This window comes from Anthonomus grandis, chromosome 16 (genome assembly GCF_022605725.1).
Source record: "Anthonomus grandis grandis chromosome 16, icAntGran1.3, whole genome shotgun sequence".
Lineage (NCBI taxonomy): Eukaryota > Metazoa > Arthropoda > Insecta > Coleoptera > Curculionidae > Anthonomus > Anthonomus grandis.
In genome coordinates, this window is record NC_065561.1 from 17,442,196 (window position 1) to 17,469,261 (window position 27,066).

General features: G+C 33.1%; 3 protein-coding genes across 6 annotated transcripts in view; 1 reads left to right on the top strand and 2 right to left on the bottom strand.

The window, feature by feature from the left end:
- LOC126745441 (general odorant-binding protein 70) lies at positions 1 to 16,723 on the bottom strand. Its single transcript, XM_050453280.1, has 6 exons — positions 16,537 to 16,723; positions 9,514 to 9,613; positions 9,370 to 9,458; positions 7,471 to 7,506; positions 7,260 to 7,416; positions 1 to 254 (listed from the first exon to the last, which is right to left on the bottom strand). The coding sequence occupies exons 1-6, from the start codon at positions 16,606 to 16,608 to the stop codon at positions 172 to 174; spliced, it is 537 nt and encodes a 178-aa protein (XP_050309237.1). The 5' UTR covers positions 16,609 to 16,723; the 3' UTR covers positions 1 to 171.
- The window catches only part of LOC126745439 (1-acyl-sn-glycerol-3-phosphate acyltransferase gamma-like), a 22,295-nt gene continuing 11,949 nt past the window's right edge, over positions 16,721 to 27,066 (top strand). The window contains exons 1-2 of one of the 4 annotated variants that reach the window (XM_050453279.1): positions 16,721 to 16,832; positions 23,736 to 23,908. In XM_050453279.1, coding sequence (XP_050309236.1) covers positions 23,840 to 23,908 — 69 coding nt within the window. In that variant the 5' untranslated portion in view covers positions 16,721 to 16,832; positions 23,736 to 23,839. Of the gene's footprint in view, positions 16,833 to 20,542; positions 21,328 to 21,835; positions 22,104 to 23,735; positions 23,909 to 27,066 lie in introns of those variants that run through there. The other 3 variants (XM_050453278.1, XM_050453277.1, XM_050453276.1) reach the window with 3 other exon arrangements.
- LOC126745438 (uncharacterized) lies at positions 23,952 to 25,941 on the bottom strand. The gene has a single exon (XM_050453275.1). It carries the CDS (start codon positions 25,880 to 25,882, stop codon positions 24,089 to 24,091), a length of 1,794 nt encoding a protein of 597 aa, XP_050309232.1. The 5' UTR covers positions 25,883 to 25,941; the 3' UTR covers positions 23,952 to 24,088.

Genomic DNA, 27,066 nt, shown 5'->3' on the forward strand with positions numbered 1-27,066 from the left:
TATCTGAAAATTATTTATTAATAGGTACAAAAGCCTCATTATTTACAATTTTTGACTAGATAATATCGAATATATAGCAAGTTAGGTGCTGAAAAAATAATTCCCTATTAAACCATATACAAAAACTAAGTTTTCTCAACTATATGCTATTTAATATGCGTTTGTTTATGCTTATGGGGTCTGTCCACAATATTTGGCCACTTCTTCGGATACGCAGTCAAAGACGTCGTAGGCCACGTCACAAGATTTTGCAGCTAAAATGAACAAACAAGTTAACAATAATATATTACATCAAATACTAAACAAGCTTAATGTGATGTGATTATGATTAGCCCTATCAATGGCTCTGGATACATGTAAATATATTAGGGAGAGCGAATCAAGATATGAGTTATTCCTGGCAAATAGCCCCTAATCCCAGAGAACAAGATTCAGCTTTATTTTCCTGCACATTGTCAAAGGCCTTGAAGAAGTCATAAAACCCTTCTTCAAAGACTCCGCTACTCAATGTAAACAAGAACTCGTATTAACCCCGAGTGCCTATATTTATATTATAGCGTTCAGATGCTTAACAAAACTGGTAATGATGGATAACTTCCTATCATATGAAAAATTACACTAATAAGTGGGATTAATAACCAAACCATTTGGTTCACAACAATACATCTATTAACTAACATTGTTAGAACCTCATAAGGTTATTAAGATTAACTTGACATAATCCTCAACTGACTTAAGCAACCTTGAGGCATATCTTGAGCATTTCAAGTATATCATATTATTAATTTAAATCATCTGAATTCTCCCTGGCAAATTGCTCTTGATCCGACAGAACAGAGATCCAGTGATACCACAAGGTTCAAGTTCTTAAAGCACCAGTGTATGGAGTCTACTTAGTATTCAATAAGCCTGCAAACCAAAATGATCTGAGTTAGACTTACTCGATATTCATTCGATATGCTATACAATGTTTTGTATCTAATTATTATACTGTCACTGTATTTTAGATTAATTATTATTTTTTTTTTGATTCATGTAATGTTGTACCAGCCTTATTAATGGTTACTATTGGGCGGTTTTCTCTGGATTTTACTTATGTCGTGCTTCTCAAGACTCACTCGTTTCCAGAATTTTAAAATTTTAAATTATTGTACGACTTCACTAAAAAAATTCCATACACCCACCCCCTTTAGATTTCAGTTCAAGATTTTGGAATAGTTTACCAAATTTATCCATAGTACTTGGTGACTTGAGTAAAGCTTTTGACTGCATTTCGCATGATCCTCTTGTAGGGAAATTTCGTAAATCCAGATTACTAGCTAACTTTTGTTTAGTATCTATGGTTTTAAATATTAATGCAGAAACATTATTCCTAGAGAAGCTCCTTAATGGTCCCTGAATGACTGGAATTTTTGTTGTAGGCTTCATACAAGACACGCTATACTTCTTCAGCAAAATACTTTCTTTATCACTCGGCAAGTGTTTCTCTTATTATCTTAGCATCTTCAGTATCGAATATTCTACGTGGAAAGTTTTTTGTGGTCTGATGCAGATTTCCTTTCTGGAAAGTTCAACTCTCAAACAAATCTATTTTGAAATCCTCAACTTAAATTTATATTGGCCTCTGACAACCCTCTCATTAGGGCACCTCAAGCAGGGGCGGATCCCGGGGCTGATTTTTGGGAGGGGAAAATTTGTTTGAACACAGTGGATCAGCATAATTATAATAAGATGATAATTATAATAGGTTCCTGAAAGATCTGGAGATTCGTTGAAAACAAGTGAGTAAAACTTCGCCTGGGTTTGCTTGTTCAAAATTTTCTCTTGTATTTCAGCTTTGCAGTACTCGATCAATTGATTTTGGCTTTTCTTGCATATATAAGTAGCTCTGGAAGATGCGTTCTCAAGATGAGCCTTTAGAATTGTATCACCTGCATTAATCATCAACCTAAGTGTTGCACGAAAGTTTCCCTCATTCTTCATTGGAGGCTCGTCTGGTTTCATTGGCCCATCATCTCTATGACCACGGAACGACACATTTTGCCTGTCCGAAAAAAGTGTTGCCACTGCGAAGCTTGAAAATTTCTCTATTCCTTTGTTTTTCTGTAGCATAATTCTTGTCAAGGAGATGATTAATGTCATACTGGGGATTGTGATAGTTTTTCAGAAAGGCTTTCCCTGCGTCCATCGCCTTCGTATGATAGGAAAGTCGCGCGTGTTTTTCTAAAACGCTATTTTTGAAATTTGTCAGCGGCCGACTTACGAGAGTAACTGCGAGTACGAAAAATGTTGCCAGTGAACTACACCTTATGAAAATACTTCACTGATCACTCCTACGTGACATTATTCGGTTTAATAATTTAAAAAAGCAGTGAAAAGTCTGAGTGGAAAGAATTTTTTTAAATTTTCATAAATATATATAAATTTGAAAGTTGCATCAATTTTTTCATGCAAATTGATCGATATAAAAATCGAAAAGTTTTTGGGGGGAGAAATTTCCTTCATTTCCCCCCCCCCCCTTGGATCCGCCCCTGCCTTAAGTCACATACTCCAGGTTAATTCAATCTGAAAATGTTTCGGTTTACAGGGTTTCTTGACTATCTACTTGACATGATCTACTAAGGCCCGGTTGTACAATTCATAAAGATCTTCGGTTCGCGTATTACCATTCTTTACTATTATACAGAGCAACTGTGCTCCGAAACGCAGTGGAGAATGGCTTAGCAAATACGCGTATGCTTAAATGCCATTATTTACTGCGATTCAGCACATCGCCCAAATCGTAATACTCTGAATCGCAGTAAAATTTGGAAGTAATATAGTCGCGGTATTTAAATACCAATTTTTACTGCACCCCAGCCACTTAAATAAATTTTATAAATTAGAATATTTTTACTGTATCACTTTAACGAACGGATATTTCAATTTGCTTTCTGCAGTCGTCATTAAAGAAAAATGATGCATGATAATCCAAAATAAAATAGCACATACAACAGTAAACATTTTATAATGAAATATAATATCTTTCTTTGTAAATAATAATGAGACTACCAAAATAAGAAAATTTATTTTTCAAAGAAATACGTACATATTTGAAATATCGTTAATTATAAACAAAATATTAAATAAACACTAAAAGTCTAAATAAAAATAATTTTATCAAAAACTTTTTTAAAAACATATTTTTTATAAGTTTAGAGCCGTTTTCTCGTGGGGTCCTTTGGTTTAAGACTATATGTCACAGTTATCGATCGTGAGAAAATCAACTTTTTAAAACAACACAAAAATTCACAAAAAGAAAATTTGGTTTATTTTAATTTAATTAAATTTAGTTTTTATGTACAGGGCTCGCAAAAACTTCAAAAACGTGATTTTTTTCCCGAATAAAGTACCATTATTTTTTGTTTTAAAGCAAAATGTCATAGAAAAATATATTTAGAATAACACTTTCACTAAAATAATGTTATTTTAAAATTTTAAAGGCAGTCAACATTTTGGGAAAACAAAAAATATTGAATATGGAGAGGGAGCGTTTGAAGAGTAAATTATTAGATTTTATTCTTATTTGTTGCTATTTCAAGCTTCAGTAATATTATTTTATTTGTAAAATTTAAAATTAATATTTCTGAAAATCATGTTTTTGTTGTTTTTGTAAACCCTGTACAAAAAAATCAAAATTTTTTCTTTGTGAATCGTATTTATTTTACAAGCAAAATTTTTTTATCAAGAATGACTTCTTGCCGAGAAATGAAATTCTTGGTTCATTTGTGCTCTTTTAACCCTATCCGCCGAGGATAGTCTGTATATTATCTTGTTACGTTTAAAAATCTATAAATGTCATTTAAAATTTAAATGTCTACCGTGTGATTTAGCATTTGGGATATTTTCTGTGATAAAGAGTAATACGAGAGTTTCGTTTACGTTTTTTAGTAATTGCCCCTTTCTGAGTTGAGGGTCTTCCCGACTGAACTCTCTTGGCTCCAGAAGTAAGGCCTGGTCTTTTTTTACGCCTGCTAATTGATCCAGGTTGCACTCCTATATTTGCGGAATATCGCGTTTTTCTAACTCCGTTCAATTTTATAAATACTTCGCCATCTTCCGTGCGTAATGGTTATTGAAGATATCTCATGATGACTTTCTTCTTTATTGTTGTTATTATTTTTGATATCACATTCCTTAGAGCTAGCATCCATATTTTCAAAGAAATCTTCAGAAACGTCATATCCGAGACTTAGCTTAGCAAGTGTTTTGTTATCATTTGTAGTTAATAACGGAGCATTTTTAAAAACTATACCACATTTTTCTTGAACAGCACAAAGTTGTTAAATGTAACGCACGTATAGTTTGGTCGCAGGAACCACTAGAGTCTACGAATACTACTTCACTGGAAAACCATTCTTTATGCGCACGTAGCATTATTGGAGTTAAAATGACAACAATAAGTAGATTTTCTCTAATTGCTATTTTAGCCATTCCACTTTCCCTATATTGGATAGACTTCTTTTGTAAAACGTTTAACACACTTAGCTCCTACAAACTTAGTGGATCGATTCAGAGTATTACGATTTGGGCAATGTGCTGAATCGCAGTAAACAATGGCATTCAAGCATACGCATATTTGCTAAGCCATTCTTCACTGCGTTTCAGAGCACAGTTGCTCTGTATAATAGTAAAGAATGGTAATACGCCTCCGGTTCAGCGGAATTAATCCGTTGTACAATGTTGGTTCAAACGACAACCTGCGGTTCATCTTGAACGTCCAATTTGGAGCGTTCAAAGGGAGTTCAAGCAAATTTTTGAGATTAAATTAATATTTAGTATATCATTTTGATATTTTTTACTTATGTAAATACAGCCACCTTTCAATAATTATTGTGTTTGGTAAGGTGCTAAATTATTAGTTACTAGGTTTAGTTTACAAACCATAAATATAAAAATGGATCCTATTTGGAAAGATATTACGGATGATGAAAATTTTCTGGAATTGGTAAATAAAATTGTACACCCTAGATCAGCACAGGTGTACAGAGATAGACCGGATAATTTGAACATTTGGGATGATAAAGGATTTAAGGCTAGATTTAGGTTGGAAAAGCAAGCTGTAAGATTCATAGTAGATAGAATTTCTGAACAAATTTCATCGGTTACGGACAAGTATGATGATTTGTATTAGTTCAATTACACTATTCATAGACTTTAAAATTACTTTTTTGATTTTAGATAGAATATCGTCAGCATTTTTCCTTTTAAACCGATTTTACAATATTTAAGATTGAAAATGATTTAAAACAAGTTAAAAAACCTGCAGTAGCATCAATCTCATATTTTGATGTTAGTCCTGTAAGTTGGCTCCCTAATATTTGAATTTCATGGATATCACTCTCGCTTGCAGTTATTGTTATAAATTTTTGCTTTTTTTATATTCTCATACTTATTAAGTATAAGAATGTTAAGGGGCTCTCCGAGAACACTGTTAAATTTTCTCCAAGGCCTCTGCTTTAATTTCATTATTGTTGTGATCCGTTTTCTTACATTCTATGCTTTCCTTGTATTTCTTTATTAAATTAATAAGAACCTTTTCTTTTCTCACAGAGAAATAGTGTGCCCTAATTTTTTTCTCCATCTAGATAAGCAGCAGACCCAAACGGTTTGGCAAGCAGCAAGGCGGCACAAAATACTTTTAAACAAACAATACTTCGGAATTTACGGTATTTTTTGTGTTCTTTTTCTTCTTTTTTATGTGGCTATTGCAGACTTTAAATAGAACCTAGTTTAACTAAACTGGAACAACACACGAACCTCGCTCTCAACTACGTTCAACGAAGAACTGCAGTTTAGCAGAACTTCAGTTGAACCACTGTATAACCGGGTCTAAGTCTACAATCATCAAATAAAGTTATCACATCTCTAAACCAAATATCTGATGTGATATCAGACTCTTCAGTGGCTAGACTTAAGAAAAACTGCTATATCTTTCTAATTAAAAATGTTATAATATCATCAATTGTTGATTTATTGAGAGCTGTTATAATATTGTTTCAATGATTAGTTGTTTAGGAGATATTGTCATTTATAATCAGTTGGCTCTTGGTGCATTGACCTAAAAGTCCAAATTTGAATCCTTATTAAGAAACTTAATTGGAATGCATACTAGTCTGGTAAACCAAAGTCTTGAGTGCGTCTCGTGATCTACTCAACTATAATCATCAAATAAAGTTGATTTAAAATCTGTAAACCTAATAGAGACTAGACATTATAAGAAATTTCTACAGTTTCTTCCTCAATACTCTTTTTAAGATCAATATCAATAATAAAGCAATATTGTAAATCAAGAATTAATCCAGCAAAACTACTGTGCCAACTACTGCATGAATTATGGTAATTCATGATTTTCACAAGTAAATATCGATACTTTCCTAACATCACATCATTTGGAACCGTCTTCATAAACGTAGAATAGGGGATCTTACAAGAAGAGAATAAGCTTAAATAAAAACTTGAATCTGAATGTGTGTATGAAATACGAGTATAAATGAAATAAGAATATATTTTTAAACCTAAATATGTCTTTGAAAATACTTAGCTATTAATAGACTATTAGGTAAATTAGTTTCGGATATAGCAATACTTTCTCTTTGAAGAAGTCAGCACCTGGTATATATTATCTGATGTGATATAAATCATGTGATGTAAAACTGATATTTGTTTAATACAATAAAATTATACAAAAGGTTAAAAATGTCTATCTTAAAACATGAATTATTAAGAAATTTATTAAATATTTAATTTACATAAAAATGCTTCTTCGGTACCTTGACTCTGATGAAGTGCGTTAAAAAAGCACATAAATAGTTCATAAAAGTCAAAATTACTCATATTTAAAGCATACTCTATTATTAATAAATATTTATCATGTAAATATTTTTTGACGACGTCACTGGTAGTGAATACTTGTCTCCGTGGCATCAACAATATGATCGAGCGTCGTTGCCATGTCATTACCTTGTTCTTTAAAATACATTATTTACATTCATTTAAATATTGAATATCGGCTTCATCAAAGAGTATCTTATCATAGTTGAATATTTGATTGAGGAGGAACAGTATCATTATTTTTTATCTGTCAAATCAAGTGGCCTCATTGCATCAGAGAAGTTGCCAGCATAGTTCCACGGCATGCTACTTCTAGCCTTTCAATGTTCTAAGATAGCACAAAATTGTGTGTCGAAGAGTCTATATGATAATTTAATGTGCATTACCTTCTAGAGCTTTCGATGTAACGAAATGCTTCTTCTGTGCAGTCCCTAAGCATTTTGTGACAGCCTGTAATGTTGCCAGAACATATTCCTTCTGAGTAACTCCCTCAGTGTAAAGGGCAACCAAGCCGTCTACTGTTGGAAAGCCATTTTCGTTTACCTAAAAAAGTAAGTATAATTTAAGGTCGAAGATTAATAGTTATGTTCCACTTACGGCATTCATTTTACGGTAAACGCATTGCAGAAGGCACTGTAAATAAAAGTATATGGTTAATAAATAAATGTCATATATTACGTCACGAATGAATGAAGTTCTAGTATTATACCCGTTTGTGGTTTGATTTACGTACTTTCTAGTAAAAACTTAACCGCAAGTACCTAGTTTAGGTCTCACGTTTATTATATATTATCCAATTTATTGTGGTTTAATAGGCATAATTTATATGTTGCAATGACTGTCGACTAAGGCGCAATTTCGACACAAGCCGATTTCAAAACCGCTAACGATGTCCACATTTTATTTTGTTTCCAATAGATTTTCTTCTTAATTATTCAAGTAATTAATGTAAAAAAGTGGATAGTTCGATAATTGGCTTTGTTGCAATTCATAGATGACACACTTTCCGGTGTATTAGTATACAGGGTGTTTCAGAACTATGGGATCAAACTTCTGGGGGTTGTTCAGTGCAACAGAAGAATCCATTTGAGTATAGGAACCCATGTTCGGAAATGCGTCACTACGTCACTACGTTAAAATTTATGAAAAACATTAATTACCTAAACAGGATCTGCTGCATTTATTTTTACCTTTTGTACATGATACCATAACAACAATTGTTTAAAATCAACGCTTATCAATGTCAATTCTCAATGTCATGTTTAAAAATTTTATAGCTTACAATTTTTAAACATTTATTGCTAATGGAAAACTTTACCAATCAAGAATTGGCGGATATGCATTTGGCATACGGAGCAACAAACTGCAATGCATGAGCAGCATCGCGGTTGTATCATGAACGTTATCCCGAACGACAGCATCCTGGATACAAAAAGTTTATTGCGGTTCATCGGCGGCTCGCTGAGACAGGCATCTTTAAGACCAAGATGCATGATACTGGTGTTGCTCGAACCGTAAGAACGGTCGAATTTGAAGAAGAGGTGCTTCAGCGAGTTGCCGATGAACCATCAAATAGCACACGTGACGTCGCTAAGAATATGAATACGAGTAACGCTTCTGTTTGGCGGGTACTACACGAGCAACAACTCCATTCTTACCACTTCCAGAAAGTTCAAGGTATGACTGTAGCCGATTATCATCCTAGAGTTCAATTTTGTCGATGGCTTCTGGATCACATCGTTGCACAACCAAATTTTTTACGATATGTTTTGTGGACCTTTCACAAGAGACGGTATTTTTAATAGTAGGAATATCCATGTTTGGGACGAAGAAAATCCTTATGCAATTTTTCCAAGAAAACCTCAGAATCGTTGGTCTGTCACCGTATGGGAAGGCATTGTTGATGATTATTTAATTGGGCCATACCTTCTACCAGAACGGTTAACAGGACCTATTTATCTGCGTTTCTTGGAGGAAGTTCTCACAGAACTCCTTGAAAATGTTCCACTAAACGTTAGACAGCAAATGTGGTTTCAGCATGATGGAGCGCCCGCTCACTTTGCCCGTACAAGTACGCGAGTATTTGGCTCAGCGGTTTGGGCACCGTTGGATTGCCAGAGGGCAATCTTTCTTGGCCTCCTAGGTCACCCGATTTAAAGTCGCTCGATTTTTTCTTGTGGGGACATGTAAAGTCTTTAGTCTACGAAACTCTAGTAGAATCAGAGCTAGACTTAATTGGACGAATAACAGCAGCATTTGAAATCATTCAAAACGAGGATCAAATTTTTAGTGTTGTGATGGTATCATATACAAAAGCTAAAAATAAATGCATCAGATCCTATTTAGGACGTCCGCGTCTGCGTCTTAGGGCCGTAGTGGCGTAGTGACGCATTTCCGGACATGGGCTCCTATACTCAAATGGATTCTACTGTTGCACTGAACAACCCCTAGAAGTTTGATCCCATAGTTCTGAAACACCATGTAGATAGAACTTACCCCGGCGATTTTTTTCTCATCTTCGTTGAAGGTCGACCTCTTGGTCCTGCTGACCTTATGCTCGTGTACATTGAATGCTTCTAACGCCTCTATAAGAATAAGGAATTATATATTTCCTTTTTTGGCATGCTAGGGATATTATACCTGATAAAATGGCGATTTTAATTTCGTCCTGGCAAGTGTTGATCACTTCTTCGATTCGTTTCGGTGCAGTGGCTGGGATTTCACAGTTATGATTGAGTTTCTACAAATAAGATTCAAATAAAATATGTTGTAAGATCAATCTTCTAAGATGTTGCAATTGCAAAGAAAAGAGATCCATATAAAGGGCGTTCATTAAAACATTTTATACAAAAAGATGGTCATAGCACTTCGACGTTTTGAGGTGAGGTAGCTTCTGCAAGTAAGGGAAACAGGAAATACATTATGTGTCTCTCTTAATTGGGTTTATCAGGCTAAACCATAGCCTAGCAAATCACTTTCTTGGGTACAGGAATATTAAGAAAGCAATCTATATAATATTAAGCATCGCTAGTTTCATTTGGGTTGTCTTGTAGTTGCAAATCGATTGTCGCATCTAAAACTTTACTTGCCCAGGCGTGTATAAGTTTAAAGGTTAACGCAGATAGTTAAGTGTTTAAATATGAGGGTTTTCTGGATATTCCGCAAATAAAGATATTTGGCACTAAAGCAAGTGATTAACACGATATCCAGAAAATTTCCTCTTTTAAGAAAATTATTATTTGATTTTTCTCTTGATAAAATTTAGCCTGTTGCAGTTATAGCATTGCCCGTAGTTCATGGACATTGCATCATAGAGAGAAAATAATTATATAAACTTTTTTTACTCGTTCCATGCATTGCATGGTATTTATTTTTATATAGTAATTTTTAATACAACAATTTCTTTTACGGAAAATATTGTGTAGGTTGTGTAACGATTGAACCTCTTCACAACTGGTAATTAAATACCTAATTATTGTAATCATGAAATCAAGTGTCGGGTGCCTAAACGTAAAGTGTCATTTTCTAGTAATTATAGTATTTTCGACTACAACACTTATTTTATTTCAACATTCAAATACAATTTTGTACAATGTTACATGGCCTTATCTTTACATGTATTCTTGTTTGTTCAATATGAGTGATAATTGTGAAACCGGCTGATTTTCCGTCATTCTGGAATAACGACATAAGTGGCACAACGCACGACGTCTCAAAGGTTGGCGAGAATCTTCAGGAACAACGTTCTGCCGAGTATATAAGGAGCCGCATCGGCATTAACTGTCAATTGTCAGTTCAGTGAAGTAAAGTTCGGAAGATTGGCGCGAAATTTAAATGGTTGTAAATAAATACAGTTAAAATAAATAGCTCTTTTTAAGTTTCTCCATTATGAGTAGCAATTGTGAATATACGTGTAGCGATATTGTAAACACCGTCATTCCGGAGTGACACAAGTATCAAACCGCACGACATCTCGATCGTTCTCGATCGGTTAGCAGGAATCTTCCGGAACAGTGTTCTGCCGAGTATATAAGGAGCCGCATCCCCGATAATTGCAAGGTCAGTCAAGTAAAGTTTGAAATATTGGCGCGAACTTTAAATAGTCGTAAATAGTAGTGGTGAATGACTGTGTTTACGGATTAAAGTGTGTAGATAAATTACTTAACCATTTTTGATGTATTTAATTCACACCTAACGAGTTATTAAAGATTTGCAAAAATGTTGCAAGTTGCAAAAAAGTTTAAATTTAAATGTTATTCAACTAAAGCCCTTTGTTACTATTGTTGTGCAATTTGCTTAGGAGTTTTCCATACAAACTGTTTGGAAAAATATTTTAACAAGATAAACGATAACAGAGCTCTGAAAAGTCATATTTTGAAAAAGATTTCGACAGTGACCTGCGAATACCTATAAAATAGATAATTAATCACTATGTAATAAAGATTTGGTTTTAGAACAGGAAAGGGAGATGGTTGGTTCACTACATGAAAAACGTAGTGAAATACTATACCTATTTCAGACAAGAAATTCCGGTACTCTCTAAAAACACCATAATTCTGAAGAATAATATTACCACTCATTTGTATCATGTAAACCAGCTGCAAAAAAAACTGACTGGACCTACATCCATCAATCGTGACGTATGATTACCAGCATCAAGATTCTTGAGACTAACAGTTATTCTGGGAACAAGCTTGGTAGTGAATAATGTCCAAAGCCAGTTTGTCAAACTGTGTCAACTGGAACAGAAGGTAATACAACGAGTGCTCCTCCGACGAAACTTGATGAATCTGTATTGGTGGTATTAAAGCAGCAATTTTCAAAAGTTTTAATAAGATAAAAAAGAACAAGTTTAGTCATTTAAACTAATTTTTTACTGAATATTTAATTAAAATCATTTGCAAACTATTCGCTAAGTTTAATGAAGTAGCTAAAGGTATAGAATTTTTAGACATAAACTGACTAGGTCAGATTCTGTAGTTATCTTGGCTGGTGTTAAGAATAAATATATCTTTATTAAAAGCTTAAAAAATGCTTTTTTACTAACTTAGTTTTATGTAATCTACATAGATATCGAGAGTATTAGCAAGTCTGATTTAACCTCAAATTTTCATTGTTTTGACAAATATGGAACTTAAACCTATCTTGTGACTTGGGTCAATTGTGATAGATATTTATCTTTACCGTATTTATATGCAACTATTTAAATCTCGGGCCAATATTTCGAACTTCCAACTGACAACCATGCGGCTCCTTATATACTCGGCTGTTCCGGAAGATTCTTGCTTAATCTTCGAGACGTCGCGTCGTGCGGTGCGCCACTTCTGGAATAATTTATAATTTTTTTCACAGCTTTGTAAACAAGAGCATTTTTTAATTTGAATTTGACGTTGTCCAGGTGCAAATAAATGCTTGCCAATGAAATGATATTTTTATTTATCCCCTTTATTGAACGTTATGTGTTGATTGCTAGTTAGGTTCTGTCGTTTTTAACTAAAATTAAACGGTGTACCTATACTACCAGTATCTTTTGTAATATAAACAATAGCTAGGTACCCTCAGCTTTAGTGAAACCTATTTAATCATTTAAATACTGATAAATCTTATTTATTGTTCTGTTTGCTAGTTTTTATTTTTTTAATTATATAATAAACTGACAAAAAGGGCAATTTCTATGCTTCAACTACCGGGGAAATAAATTTTTCTTTTTAATAATATTTTAAGTTTATTCCAGGCAAGTGAATAATTTTTTCTCTAGTCCAGGCAGTCATTTAATCAAATCACAAATCAATTTTTTAACTGTATAATGAGTTGTAAAGAAAATAAATGGAAATAAAGGAATCTTATGTTAGCATCTTTTAAATGCACAAAGACCATGAGCGATACAATACTCAAGATATTTTTTGATTTCTGTAAAAAAACAGTTTTGCTTAATCTGCTCTGGGTTCACAACTAGAAAACAGCTAGAAAAGAGCTTTAATTATTCCTTAAATGGTCTTAAAAAGTCATTTGAGCCAAAATGAATAAAAGTACGCATCCAGAACTATTCCTTGAATTCTGTCTGCAAATAGGTAAATGCAATTTAGGCACCGGAGAAACATAAAAACACTGCTTCAACCACAGACTCTCTATTGATAGGAGTTACTTGTTTTAAGGTCTCACTTAAAGAAATATATAAACTTCCCATTAAGCGCATCTTAAATAATAAAAGAGTTCATACTCCATCAAACCAGGGTATCCAATACCCAATCAATCAAATGGAAACTAGGGAAAACGCCATGGATATAAAAGTTGCAGAGAGATTCCTGAAAATAGTTCCTGATACTCTAGTTTCATATATTCAAAAACATACAAAAATGAACAATTTTTTAAGTGAAAAACTGTATCCAGGAAGGACAGACGGACCAGTTCTTTAAAAATTGGAGTTTCAGAGGATGCAACAGATAAAATCATGACTTCAGACCTCTCAAACATTTTAGACGCAATTTAATAATGCGGCAGAAAACCAAAAATAGCAGGCCAAGCCATTGCGGTAGTGTTCAAAATGTCAAATGGCTCAAGAACAAGCCACACGTCACGGAAGTGCTGTTGAAGATAATGGAAAGTCCAGAAACTGTTTGTTTGACCGAATATTGGTACGGAGAACTCAATTTCACAACTTGAAGATGTGTCCACTATATGCGTTTTTGCTTGAAAGGACATAAAACATGGAGGCTCCCTTCTATACAAATCTCAATCTATACAAATGAGCGCCTAGACATTGTGAATGATGCCGTAGAATTTGCGCATAACATATATCTGAGTTTTTCATCAGAAAATGATAAAGTTATAACCCATAAGATTTTCAGCATTCTTTCATTGATTGAAAATTGGTTTTAAAGACTCAACATTGATAAAACTCATAAATCAAATATCAAAGAACTTTTTTGGGAATTTGAGTAGATTATAGGTTGTTCATCAATGTCGCAAAGATTGCATACGATGCCTGTACACTCTCGAGTAACGTATGAAATGATAGGTAGAATATTTGTCTTCCAAAAATGTTGCATCAAAAATATATACAACGTTAAAACAATAGAAACTTAAAGGCAATAAAATTTTAACCCTTCCATCAACTTATGTTCTGCAGGCTTTAATTTTCGTCAAAGAAATCCTGATCTCTTTCTAGAGTGCAGTAGAGTACATTGTCATAAAAGCAGATGTAAACATGATTTGAAAAACATTAAATCTAATAATTCTAGTTTCATTCAAAATTTTTTAACAAGTTGCCTTTAGAAGTACGGTCTCTGGAAAACAAAAAATTGTAAAAATGCTAAAGTCTCTCCTGTTGGAAAAATACAATTGACGAATATTTAACCGATGTTGGCGGGTTAAATCCACTTTAAAATATACAAGTTTTATTATTTATCAAATAAAATCCAGATCTCTTTCTTTTCCAAGTAAACATCACTCAGACTCAAAAAATTACGTGACGAACTCCTGTCTAAAAAAAAATAAATGGCTTATTAAAATACCTGAACAAATAAGACCACTGGACGATAACGACTTAGTCCTTGAGCAGTATATTATAATAATGTGTTTTTCTCTTTTACTAGGTTAATTTTGTAATGTTTAAACAAATAAAGACCGATTGCACATGGTACAACTTGGCGAAGGTCAGCATGGATGTTTACTTAACCCAAGCCTGCGGTACAAATAAAGAACTCGACAAACTATAAAAAGGAAAAAGATACGAAACAACTATCAGCGAAAACCAATTTGCGGTGTTTCGTTTTTTAGTATTTTTCATGAAAAAAGCAAGAAAACTCCAACAGTGCCTCATTTCCAGCAATTTACATAAACCAAACTCAACAAGTTAGACTTCATTTTTTGAATATTGTATTGTGAGTGTTTCAATACAGCCTCTAAGTAACTTATTTTACTAGCATCATCTGCATCTTGATAAATGTGATGATGCTTTACTATATAGTAACTAAGTTTATTGTGAAAATAGGAAATAATTAATCAATATCAATGAGTTGACAGCTCAATGTATACAAGATATTTTACAAAAACATGTTCCATTTCTAAGTAGGACCTAGCTAAGGACCTCGATTGCTATTCCTTAACAATAATGAACTACAGCAAAAGCTCTTTATTCGCGATTCCTTCATTCGCATTTTCACTATTCGCGGATTAAAAAAATGTGACCCAATTGCTATATTCGCAGCTAAAAATTTCTTTATTCGCGGATCGAATCAGTACGTAGATGCATATATATTGATAAAAAGGATTTAAATAGGTATTCAACGGAATATCATTTGTAAACGCATCGTCAAATGGACTAATAAAAAAGTAAAATTGACCTTATTACAACATACCCAAAGTATATTGTTAAATGATATCGCCGCCGTATTGGTTCCTTTGACACAGGCCGCTCTGACTACAGGAAATGATGAAGAATATGTGCAAATTCAAACTTTGACTGCAAACATAGCCGAAATTGCGAATTAAATAGGACGAGATGGGTTCGAACAGATAGAATCAAGTGACGTTCAGACGTTGCTTGAATCGCAAAATGAAGATTTGACTGAAACGCACTTGGAGGAAATGTTAAATTCGCAGCCTATTGAAGAAGAGGCTTCAACAGGCACTGGAAACGTGACATTTAATTCAAAAAATCTTAGCGAAGGTTTAAGAATGGCAAATGAACTTTGTGATATTTTTATGAAAATTGATCCATCTATGGAATGAAGTCTTATTTTTAGAAGGCAAATTGCTAATGCCACTGCTGAATATCAATATGAATTGAAGGAACTTTTAAAAAATGCCAAGCAAAAATAATTACAAATTTCTTTAAGCCATTGCCGAAGCCTGAAGGTAAGTAATAATTAATCAATAGGGTCAAAAACTTCAATTAAATTCATTTTTTATATATGTATTATTATTATTTTTATATATAGTACTTATTTGTTATTTTGTCACCTACGTATCCCCTATAATCCCATATAAATTACCATTCCATATTCACGGTTTCTTTATTCGCGGCATATTTACGGAACGTATACCTCGCAAATAAAGAGCTTTTACTGTATACATATTCAAAGAAACATTTCTGCTTGTACCCCCGATTGTCCCCAAAATAGTACTCATTGAAATTTGCTGACGAAATCCTTTTTACGTTACAAAAAATCAAAAAGTGAAAGTACCGAGGAACAGGGTATGGAGGAAAATACAAGGATTTGTAAGATTGGTTTGCTACTAACAAAATATAGCTTAATATGAAATTATAGCAGCAAAATAATCTACAATTATTTTCTTACTAAACAGGGAAGTCAAATTAGGAGTCAAGTTAAGACTAGAAGGATGAAAGACACGAATTTCCTCCAATTTGGAAATGTTGTACAGGAAAATCAATTTTCCCTAAATTCTGTTATGATTTAGCAAAATGCATCAATGGATTATGCAACTATAATGCAAGGGTCTTGTAGTTACCAATGCTCATTATGCACTGTGTACTGAATTTTGTGGAGTTTTTTTCAACCCTAAGTAAGGTGATTAATAAATAAAGCGGTTGTACCAATTTCATCAGGACCAAATAAAGTCCATTATGTAAGATATTCTGCAGAAAAACCATAAATTTTCTAAATACGGCACATCCTATAAAACGCCCTTAAAACTTACTTGTAGTTCCGCGCCAACGTTCATTACTCCCAAAACGGAGACAACTAAAATAAGCACGACTTTTCCACACATCTTGTACTCTTATATAGTTTTTTACGATTTTATTTTAACTCTTTATGTCAGCAATGACGGAGGCGAACTAAAACCGATAATAAGATTAAATTACGCTTGCGAGCGCACAAAGTAGTTCTTGTGAAACCGTACCGCCATCGGGTTCCCTCCCTGTTATTTGCTAGTTTTGCGGTAAAATCCCTTCTCTTTGATAATCATCCTGCATGTATACGGTATACAGAAAGGTAAAGCACTTCATATATATTTATAAATTATTTTTTTTCCTTAAGCTGGAATTATGAAATAAGCCTTCAATTAATAAAAGGCTTGTTTAGCTTTTGCTGGTTCTGATAATGTCAGAGCTTTCATAAGTTCAGTTTATAACATGAGTCAGTAAACTGTGTTAGCTAGTTGCTAGTTTCATGTGCTTCAAAGAGATAAATGTATTTATTATTTAATTTGTAATTTGCAGACCACGATCAAATATTCAGAATTATAATATATGGATTCGTGTTATATTAAATATGCATATAATTTGTATTCCTGAACGTTCGTTGCGTATGGTGCAACCACAAATTTAATTTGTTGTAGTGACTGTTGTGCTTGATCTAAATACATCGGAAACTAAATAAACCGAAGAAAAGTTTAATGTTTTTAAACTTATACATCATCGTAAGCAGGTGCTTCTTATTTTTTGTAGTAAAACGAGATAAAACGGCAGAACTCAGACGTAACTTTCACCTGCGCGAAAAAGGAAGATAAAAGAACACAATATGTAAATTAAAACTGCGGCGTTAAATAATGTAATTGTTAGGTAATAAAACGGGTTAGGTTGTTATTCGGTTACGCGGTTGATTACATTTTTATTTATAAATGGTGAGAATTTTCTATACATTACATTTACAAAGAATTTTAAATGAATTTGGATTCTGGTGGTTCTTTGGAAGACTTTTTCGCATTTTCTGGTGATTTATTAGCAACAGAGCTAATGTGTAGGAATTTCCTGGATAATGTCTTTATAAACATTCCAAAATCCTCAAATGCAGCCGATGTTAGTGATGGATGATGCTGCACGTATCACCGTTTCATCCTATAATAGACTCGGGTTTACTTCACTTGTTACAGATCAGTAGAGATAATAAATTGGGATCATATGTATCACATTATTTGTGAATGACCTTATTGATGTTCACAGTTTAACTAAAATCTTAGGACCATCAAAGTGGTTTGACGAATCGTTGGCAGAAAGAAGTATTGCACTACCTGTCGCAGGAAAATTGATTTGAAACAAGTAGAGGCGAATCCGTCTTAAGATATGATGAAGATCATTGAAGCTTTTAATAATAATGTAAAAGGGACATTATTCAAGTCAAACAAATGCTTGTCATTTTAATGAGACATTTGGTAATGTACCGACCACCTTGAAACGAATTCTACTTCCGCCTTCCAGAAATCCTTTGACTTATTTAACTGATAATTGTTCCTCGTTTTGCTTTTTTGATAGTGACTTACTTACACTCTCGTGATTGATTGACTATGAACAATATTCCAAGTATAGGGATTATCGTTTTCTAAACAAAATTTAAGCAGAAACGGCATTTTCGCCTCATTGTCCTAAAGTCATATCGATACGTAACAAGCTATCTAAGATGGACACCGAGAATTCCAATTTCTCAATAAGTTAATACTGTTAATACCAAAAGGAGAAGCGCATAAATCTTGAACAAAATAGGTTGCTCTCAATATACACACATATTTTTTCGCGAGTGAATTCCAAAGACAATAAGTGCCGCCTTTAAGCAAATTAACCCTCCGGAGGTGAACCTGTGGGACAAGCAGTTTGAATTGGATAGAAAAAGAAGCGACAGCAAGGTAGGCCACCACTTTAATAGGGTTGTCTTAACCGTCGTAATATTTCATTCCACCTATAAAAATACAGTCCACTATTCTAATTTTACCCCAACATTTTTGGTAAATAAGTCTCACTTTTTGGTAAAATCCTTGAGACCTTACTATTTAGAGTCAAATTAAAAATTACTTTGAGCAAAATGCATTGTTTTATTTATTTAAGCTATATGGCTTTAAATATCAACATTCAATGGATAAAGTAGCCAGAAATCTGTATGACAAGACTCTAAAGTGCAGTTTTTATCAAAAGTTTTCGATTGTATTCAGCGTAGTAGACTTTTCCACAAAAGCTCATCTATTAAATAGATTTGTCAATTAAAGTGTTAACTTGCTCCAGACTTTTTCCTTTAGTTATTGTCATCATGGTCAAGGGACTCATGGATGAAGTTTTAACTCTCCTAGGTGTCATTCTGGATTCAGAATTAACCTGGAGATCGCAGGTAGAAAACTCTCGTCTAAGTTATCAAGATGTATATTCCTAATATGAAATTTGTCCACCTTAGCTTACAAGGTCAGGACTGCATATTTTGTATTCTTCTACTATGGAATAACGTAGGGTCTATTTAATTGGCGTCACACTGCTCATATATCAAAAATGCTTTCCTTACAACGCAGATGTATAAAAGTGACTGCTAATTTGAACTATATTGAGCTTTTCAATTCTGTTAAGATTTACCAAGATTAGCCAAGATTAGGGATTACCCAATTCAAGAAAGCTTTATTTTACGCACTTAGGGAAGAATATTTACAAGAATACTATTATTAGTTGAAAACGAAAAAACCTATAATAACCCACCAGTGACAAAGGCAATTTTTTCAGCACTGTTGAATCTTGCTGTAGTGGATGATATTTACGCTAATATTTCAAGAAAAAATGGGCTGATAGTTTACGACTCCAGGAAATATAGGATTCGCAAGAAGAAACTATTAAGAGTAATGATGCTCCTGAATTCGATGTGCCACATTTGTTGTATCTGGAACCCGCAATGTTACTTAGAAGAGCTAATTAATTTAATAGAAACTTCAGCTACCACAGGAGACTAGAGTGGTGAGGATTCTGCTAAAAAATTATTTTATTTTGGGAAAAACTGAGATTGCATTGAAAAAATTCTAAAATTCATGAAGACGAACGATTAATCTGGGAACGTGCTAAAGTTTACATCAAAGAGTTACTATTTCAACACCAAGTCTACCACTTTGGTTGCATTTAATGTGGATCGATGTAGTGACTTATCCGGTTATTCCTTTACCTCCATTGGTTTGTCTTAATCTAGTTCTTTAAGTCCTAACAACATGCACCTGGTAATATTTCAAAGCCATGATTTAGTCAAAGTTTTAAGTGGTAATATATATTACTAATATTGATGCCAATCCAAGGAATATTAATTCAGCATTCTTGGATTATATTTGTGATTTTTAGGACCTGAGGAAACTCCTGAGAAAACAGAGTCTATGGTAAAGAAAAAATATAGAGAAAGATTGCCATATGCTACGACATCAAAAAAGCGGATTTTGCAGAAAGAGAAAAGGAAGAAGCAAAGGCACAAAGGAGTACTTATAAAAAACATAAAAAAAGAAGAAAAACAGTTCATATTTAGAAAGTGAAAATTAATAATGGAATTATTCAGATTGAAATAATGAGGATATGCCAGAGGACTTTAATAACCTAAGAAGAAAAGGAGAATTTATTGTTGCTGCTTTTCCTGTAAAAAAGAAAACTTATAATTATAACATAGTTTAGTGAAGAAGAAATAGACGCCCAGAATTAAGTATATAAGTTTTTTAAAAGTATTTCTATACAAATAAACATTTAAATAATTAATTATATTGAAAAATTATGGAAGAACTTGTATGTTGTGTTTTAATTCAGGTGCCATTTGACTATATTCAATAGAAAAAACAGTTAATAAATGAGGTATACAATACTGGTCAAGAATTAGCATTAATTAGTCAAATTCTGAGACTTTCCAATCCATTATTTTTATTTAAATCCTAATACAAAACAACACTGGAATTTCTCTTTTACTTGCGATAATTTTATTTAATTTCGAAGTGAAATTACACTAAATATTATTTCTCAATTTTTACCTTAATTGGTCAATTATAAGGTATTTGACCCTAGGTTTCAAATAGTCCTTTATGTATCATAGACCATAAGAGTTGAGTCTTTCGAAATCTTAATGCAATCAAACGCCTTCGAGATGTCACAAAATATATAAATTAGGCACCATCTATCGGTCATCAATTACGCTGTGTATCACTTAGAAATCGAGCTTAATGTCCCTGATTAAGATGTCAATGTTCTATCAAGACATTGACAGTTCAATCAGAGACAGCTGATCTTAATCTGTCATGTCTGTTTATATTACAAATGTATTACCCCAAAACCTAAACCCTATTACTTTATTACTAAATACTATAATAATCGAATGCTTAAATTCGAACCAAATAGCTCTTAATTTCATTAAAACTGATTTACAGATCAACCACTTTGTCTCGATCATTAAAGTTGTAGCCAAGTGTTTTCATTTAAATTTTTACAGTTAGTCTTTGAACTTAATGTAAGGAGGTTAAGTAAGATACAAAGTACAAGTGGTCAGCAGTAGTAGTGTGTGATTAATATCAGGAGAAGGCAGTTTGTTCCTCTTCCAAAAATGGATTTAAAAATGCTGAAACAATCCAGAACGGTGCATTTATGTTTCGCAATGACCTTTTTCACCTCGGGGATAGTTGTTAATTTAATCCAGGCGATTTTTTACTTTGGTTTAAGGCCATTTAATAAGACTTTGTATAGGAGAATAAACTGGTACTTGTGTTACACAATTTATTCACGTAGGTATATGGTGTAAACTTTACTAATATCTAGTCATAGAATGAACCTTGTGATTAAACAATCTTCATTGACATCTTAGTCTCGGACTCTTGCCTGCATGAATATTATTACCCACATAATTTCCAAAATTAAGGGAAAGGAACCCAATTTTTTTGTATAAGTACTGAGTACATTATCTTCATTTATTATTAAATTAAGAAAAATATCTTTATTAATCATAGCATTTATAAGGAGGCATCTTATTGTGAAACTCTGCATAATGTCATTAATAGCTATTTTTATTCATGAGTCACTAAAAATCAACCTTTTTAAAAGGTTGCAATGGTGCAACATATATTTCTATTTTTTTAAACCCTTGGATAATCAAAACTCATTGAATAACATGGACAGTTAAAATTTAAAAAAAACATAAAAGATTTATTTTCATAGCTTTTTGGTCTTACTACACTAAATATTAGCCTTGGTTTCACTAATAACATTTACACACCAATTATACAAAAATTGGCATGTAACTATTATTAACATATTAAATTTATCTGAGTGCAAAATTGTTCAGTAGTAATAAGTTGTCAGTAGTGAATGAATAATAGAACGATAATGGTTTTAAACATGCTAAAGGCATCGAGAACAGTGCATTTATTTCTTGCAACAACCTTTTTCATCTCGGGTTTAGTGGTTAATTTTATCCAAATTATTCTTTATTTCATTTTGAAGCCATTTAATAAGGCCTTGTATCGGACATTAAACTGGTACTTATGTTATACAATGTATTCACGTAAGTTTATATGTGTAAAGAATCTTAGCGACCTGACCTGCCGTGGTGGAGTTCAGCTCTTTATCTTATATTAAATAGTATCTATTACTATATAATAACAGAATTCATAATAAACTTTATAAACAAATCACATTATTTGTTTTTCACATTTACAGACAAGGCAAATTTACTCATTTAAATTAAAATAATATTATGACTGGAATGAGTAATTTACTTTAAAAAACATTTATTTATGAATTAATTATTTTAATTTATATAGATGGGTTCAGTCATCATAAAGATAAGAGTGCCACTTAATGATTAATAATTTGTATGTTTCTTGGTAAGTAATTGTTCCCTTTGATGAAACTATGTGCTACTTTGATATAATATTGTCAAATGTAAAAATTTTGGTTCAAAAACTGAGAATGTAAAATGGAAACTATTAATATACAAAAGATATATATACATAGAGAAGTATTTAGCCTCTAGCAATATATTGGAAACCCTTATTACTAGAATTAAGATGTCATTATGTGGTGACGGCAAAAGAACTGATGAAATTATGCTAAAATTAATTTGGGAATAAATATGGGCTTTATAGAGGTAGTGTAATGATTCACTTGATTATTATTCATTTTTATTATACATAATATACTTTGATTATACCTCAAAGCTTCACAAAATAGTTGGTTATTGAGTTGATCTATCAAATGTAGACACATGTATAGTGATAGAGTTCTGGTTGGCATTTTTACAAGTCTGAATAAGAGAGTCTATGTCTTGGCATCATTTATAATAAATGAATTTTTGAATTCAATATGGAGTTGAAACCCGTTTAATGGTATTAAAAAGCACCCTGTATATGAAGCATGTTTATCTGTATAAAATAATAATTATTCCTAAACCATTTTCAGTTCTTATCTTTAATTGTCCATAATTACCAAAATGACTGTAAATAATTGTGTAATAATTATTTGAAAATTTTAAAATGTATTGGGTATTTGTTTCCAATTTTTATCAGTGTTTTTTATAACAGAACATAATTATCATATAACAGGTTTTTTTTTTGTTGGCTAGATAAAGAATCCTTTATATATACACCAACGGACCTGAGTCTATTTTTATACTAGGATGCAAAAGGGAACATACATTCATGTAATAAGTGCATTATAAAAAGTATAGCTGCTATTCATTTCTATATACATATATAATATAAAGAAAATTAAAAAAAGAAATTAATAAACCTCAGCTATCAACTGACTTCACAATACTACAAGCTGTTTTATAGAATACACCAGCAAGATGCAAAGTCTGTACAGTTTAAACCATATACAGAAAGTTTCTGCCTTGAAGTATGTTGTGACTCACACAGTCAAAAGCCTTAGAAAAGTCACAGAATGCCAGTGCAGCCATATAAATTTCTACAAGAACAATTACAATTTTAGGTGTTTTATAAGTAGCATTACAGTAATCTAAGTATTCTTCAGTATCTTTGGTATACAATTTAAAGGTTCAAAAAATAATCTACCATTCTTCAAATTTTGAGGAAAACAGGAATACTACCTTTGGTAGCATTCCTATAAGATTGTCATTTAAATTGATTTTTACATGTTTAAAAGCCAACCTGTATGCAATTCTTTCAAATTTCAGAGCTAGTATGTTTAGCAGAATGGTGGGCAAATGTGAAACTAATACTGTACATTGACAAGAATGACTGGAATAAGTATTTTGGCAAAGAGCATGGTTATTGTATCATGAACCACTCATACGAGATTGACTGGCTTATGGGGTGGATGGCTTGTGAGAAAATGACAGTTTTAGGGGTAAGTACTGTTAAATTCTTTTTGGCCATGTAATAAATCACCATTCTTCACAAATACATATATATATTTTATTTCTTAAAATACAAAAAGTAGATCCTATCATGCTAAGGTCCCTGACCCCTAAAAAATCATAGTTCTTATAGGTGATGCAAAAAAATATCCCAGTTGCTTACTTTTACATCATCTGTTGTTTTCTTTTGGGTGGTAACTCTTAAAGCACGTTTTCATTTTCGTAATTGTGTCCTTTTCCACATACCTTCGCAAGAAAAATTCAAACATACTATCGCTATTCAGCAAATAGTAAAGCCTCTGTCCATACTTTCTTACTTCTAAATGCTTATCGCTCAGGAACTTCACCATATTTAAAATAACTCGTTTTCTAGTAAAATCGCCTGCATTCGGGTTTAAAACCGTGTTAGTTCCTGCGATAACTACTGCACATACTACTAGTCTTGCAGTAGCGATTCTTACTAAGTGATTTTTATGATCTGGACCTTTTGCACATAGGGATCTAACAGCGTTTAGGGCAGGTATATGGGTCACCATACAATCCAATGCCAAATTGGCATCTTGTCTGATAAATTTATTTGAATCGGCTGTTTTATATAACAAAGTGTCGACTATCTCATCAAATTCGGGTCTTCTAGTATCTTTAAGGTATTCGAAAAGATGTCCTACAGCCTTACAAGTGGTACGGCAAACGTGAGATCTAGGACTCTTTAACATTTCTATAACTCTTTGATTAATAACGGTCATATGAGGGTAAACGATATCCGCCTCTGTAGTACGACATATTTCGACGATTTCAGCGAGGCCCCTAAGTGAAACGTTCCAGTCGAGATTCTTCATTTTATTGATTGATTGGACCAATTCGAGTTCAGGTTTTGGCTCATATTTACCACTTTCAGAAATCGTGGAGTTTGACATATTGAGTTTAGAAGAACATAGATTCAGGTCCGTCATGGGGCCTTGTAAAGTCGAAGTAGAACTCTTATCTATATAAGGCACCTTTCTTGCTACATGTTGGTTTAGGTTTAACTGAGGTTTCGGGCTGGCACTTCGGCCTCTTCGGGTAGGCGAAATCAAACAGCTTAGAGTTTCGATTTCTCTCATTTTGTTCTTTTGCTCGCTAGAGAAAGTTGGTGACATAAACGAGTGGGTTTTCACAATAGATTTCGGGGAAGATTTAGAACTACTTAGGTTCAGCGTGAGTTCCTTTTCACAAAAATATTTGACCGGTTTTACAGCACTTGGGGCCTGAACCTTCTCCCCAATTCTCTGTACTTTAAACCTTGGTTTAGTGTGCTTAATGGTTTGTAAGGTATCTTTTGGTGAATGCATTGCAGCATATGAGTAGCTCTTAAATTGATTCTCTTGGATATCGGGCATTATATTTCTAAGCGGAGAGGTCTGTTGCAAGAAATTCGATCTGGTCACTCTAGGGGAGCTGTTGCGGATAATGTCTGGAGCTTTTTTTGACTTGGCCTTGCATAGGAACAACTTGGTCAAAGAATCTGCGGGCAATTTGTCTTCATTATCCCCTTGCTCATGTTTGCTCCTTTGGAGGTACCTGAGTACACAATTCTTCCGTACAAATGTCAGTTCTTTATCGATAATATGTGGTTGTTCTGCCATGGGTTGAGGTAAATCATCCAATTCATTATCGTTGATCAAACGACCGGTATTAGGGCTTAAACTATCAGGAGATAACCTGGGGCTTAAATCTGGTTCCAAAGGTAAATTTAACGAGACCAGGGTCTTACTTGTCTGGGTGCTGCTGTTTCTTAGACCTTCAACTTCTACAATTCTTTTACTAACGTTGTTCGAGTCGACAAAAGAGGCGGAATAAAAGAGTCTTCGAACATTTTCTTCACCATATCTCCTTCGTGGACTTTTAGTGGGGAAATATTGGGGATTCTTAAGCTTCTGTTGCCCTGCCATTGGAGATTGCCAAAGGTTCAACGTAATTTGCATTCATGTACTTTGGTGGTAAATAAAAAAGTAAACATTGGGTAAAATACGTCAGGGCTGACGGCAGGGAGTTGGCAGATGAGGTGATCGGGGGGAAAGTTCAGGTTACACGTTACAAACCGCTTTACAAGGTTTTACTCACTTAGGAATTAAAAGAATATTTGGAATTCTTGATGGGTTTGGTCTCTAGGGTTAAGCACTTCTTGAAATTAAGTATTTTGAATACGTCCTATAAGAACTCACAACGTGAGCATGTCAAGATCTTATTTTGTGTAAAGAGGTGTTGAACAGATGTTTTTTTTGGAAAGAAAAGAAGAAAGAACTCTAGAGGCATTGTAACCCGATGACACTACTGCAAACCCTTATTATGTTCAGTCTGCAATGAATTATCGGTCCTACAAACTTGTTTGACTCTTTATTGTTAGTGATTGAGTTAATTGTATATTTAAAAAATAACGATCTTTGAAGTATTGAAAGTCGATTTGCCTTACACTATTACCTAATTATAAGTCAGCATCCAGAAACACCTTTAGTTGGTCAAAATTACACTTTTTAATTAAGGCGTATTTATATAGATATTTTATCAATTTTTAATTCCTTTTGAAAAGGCAAAATTTTCCGTTATGTAGGATAGCAAAAAGCAGCAGTAAATATTAATTTGGAGCTTTAGTATGTTTCCAAACTTATTTAAAAATGCCTTGACTAAGAACTAGAACAATTTTTTTCTAATTAAGTTGAGTTACTTCAGTTAGTTAGTGTTGGTATATATTGCGACTTCAAGTGAAATAATTGTAGATGTTTCTTTAAATTTAAATTAGTGTTTAATCACCAATAAATAAAATAAACATCATCACCATACCAAATGATAGTGGTGTCATTTGTGACCATCGAAACCTTTTCCTTTATGGGGAGCAAAGGAATATCACACACTCACACACATGCACTGCAGCACTCTGTGATCTAGACAATCAAAAGCCTTAAATATATCACAGAACACTGCTGCACCAACATCACTGGAGTTAAGTGTGCTGTGAAGGATTTAAATGAGACTCTACTGTAAAAATGTTTAAACCATAGCGACTAAAAGTACCAATTAAATTGGTGCAAGCAAAGACTAGAAATGTGCTTTTAGTCTCAATTGCATGAGATAATTTTACTATTAACCTTTAATCTCTATAATGTTTTTA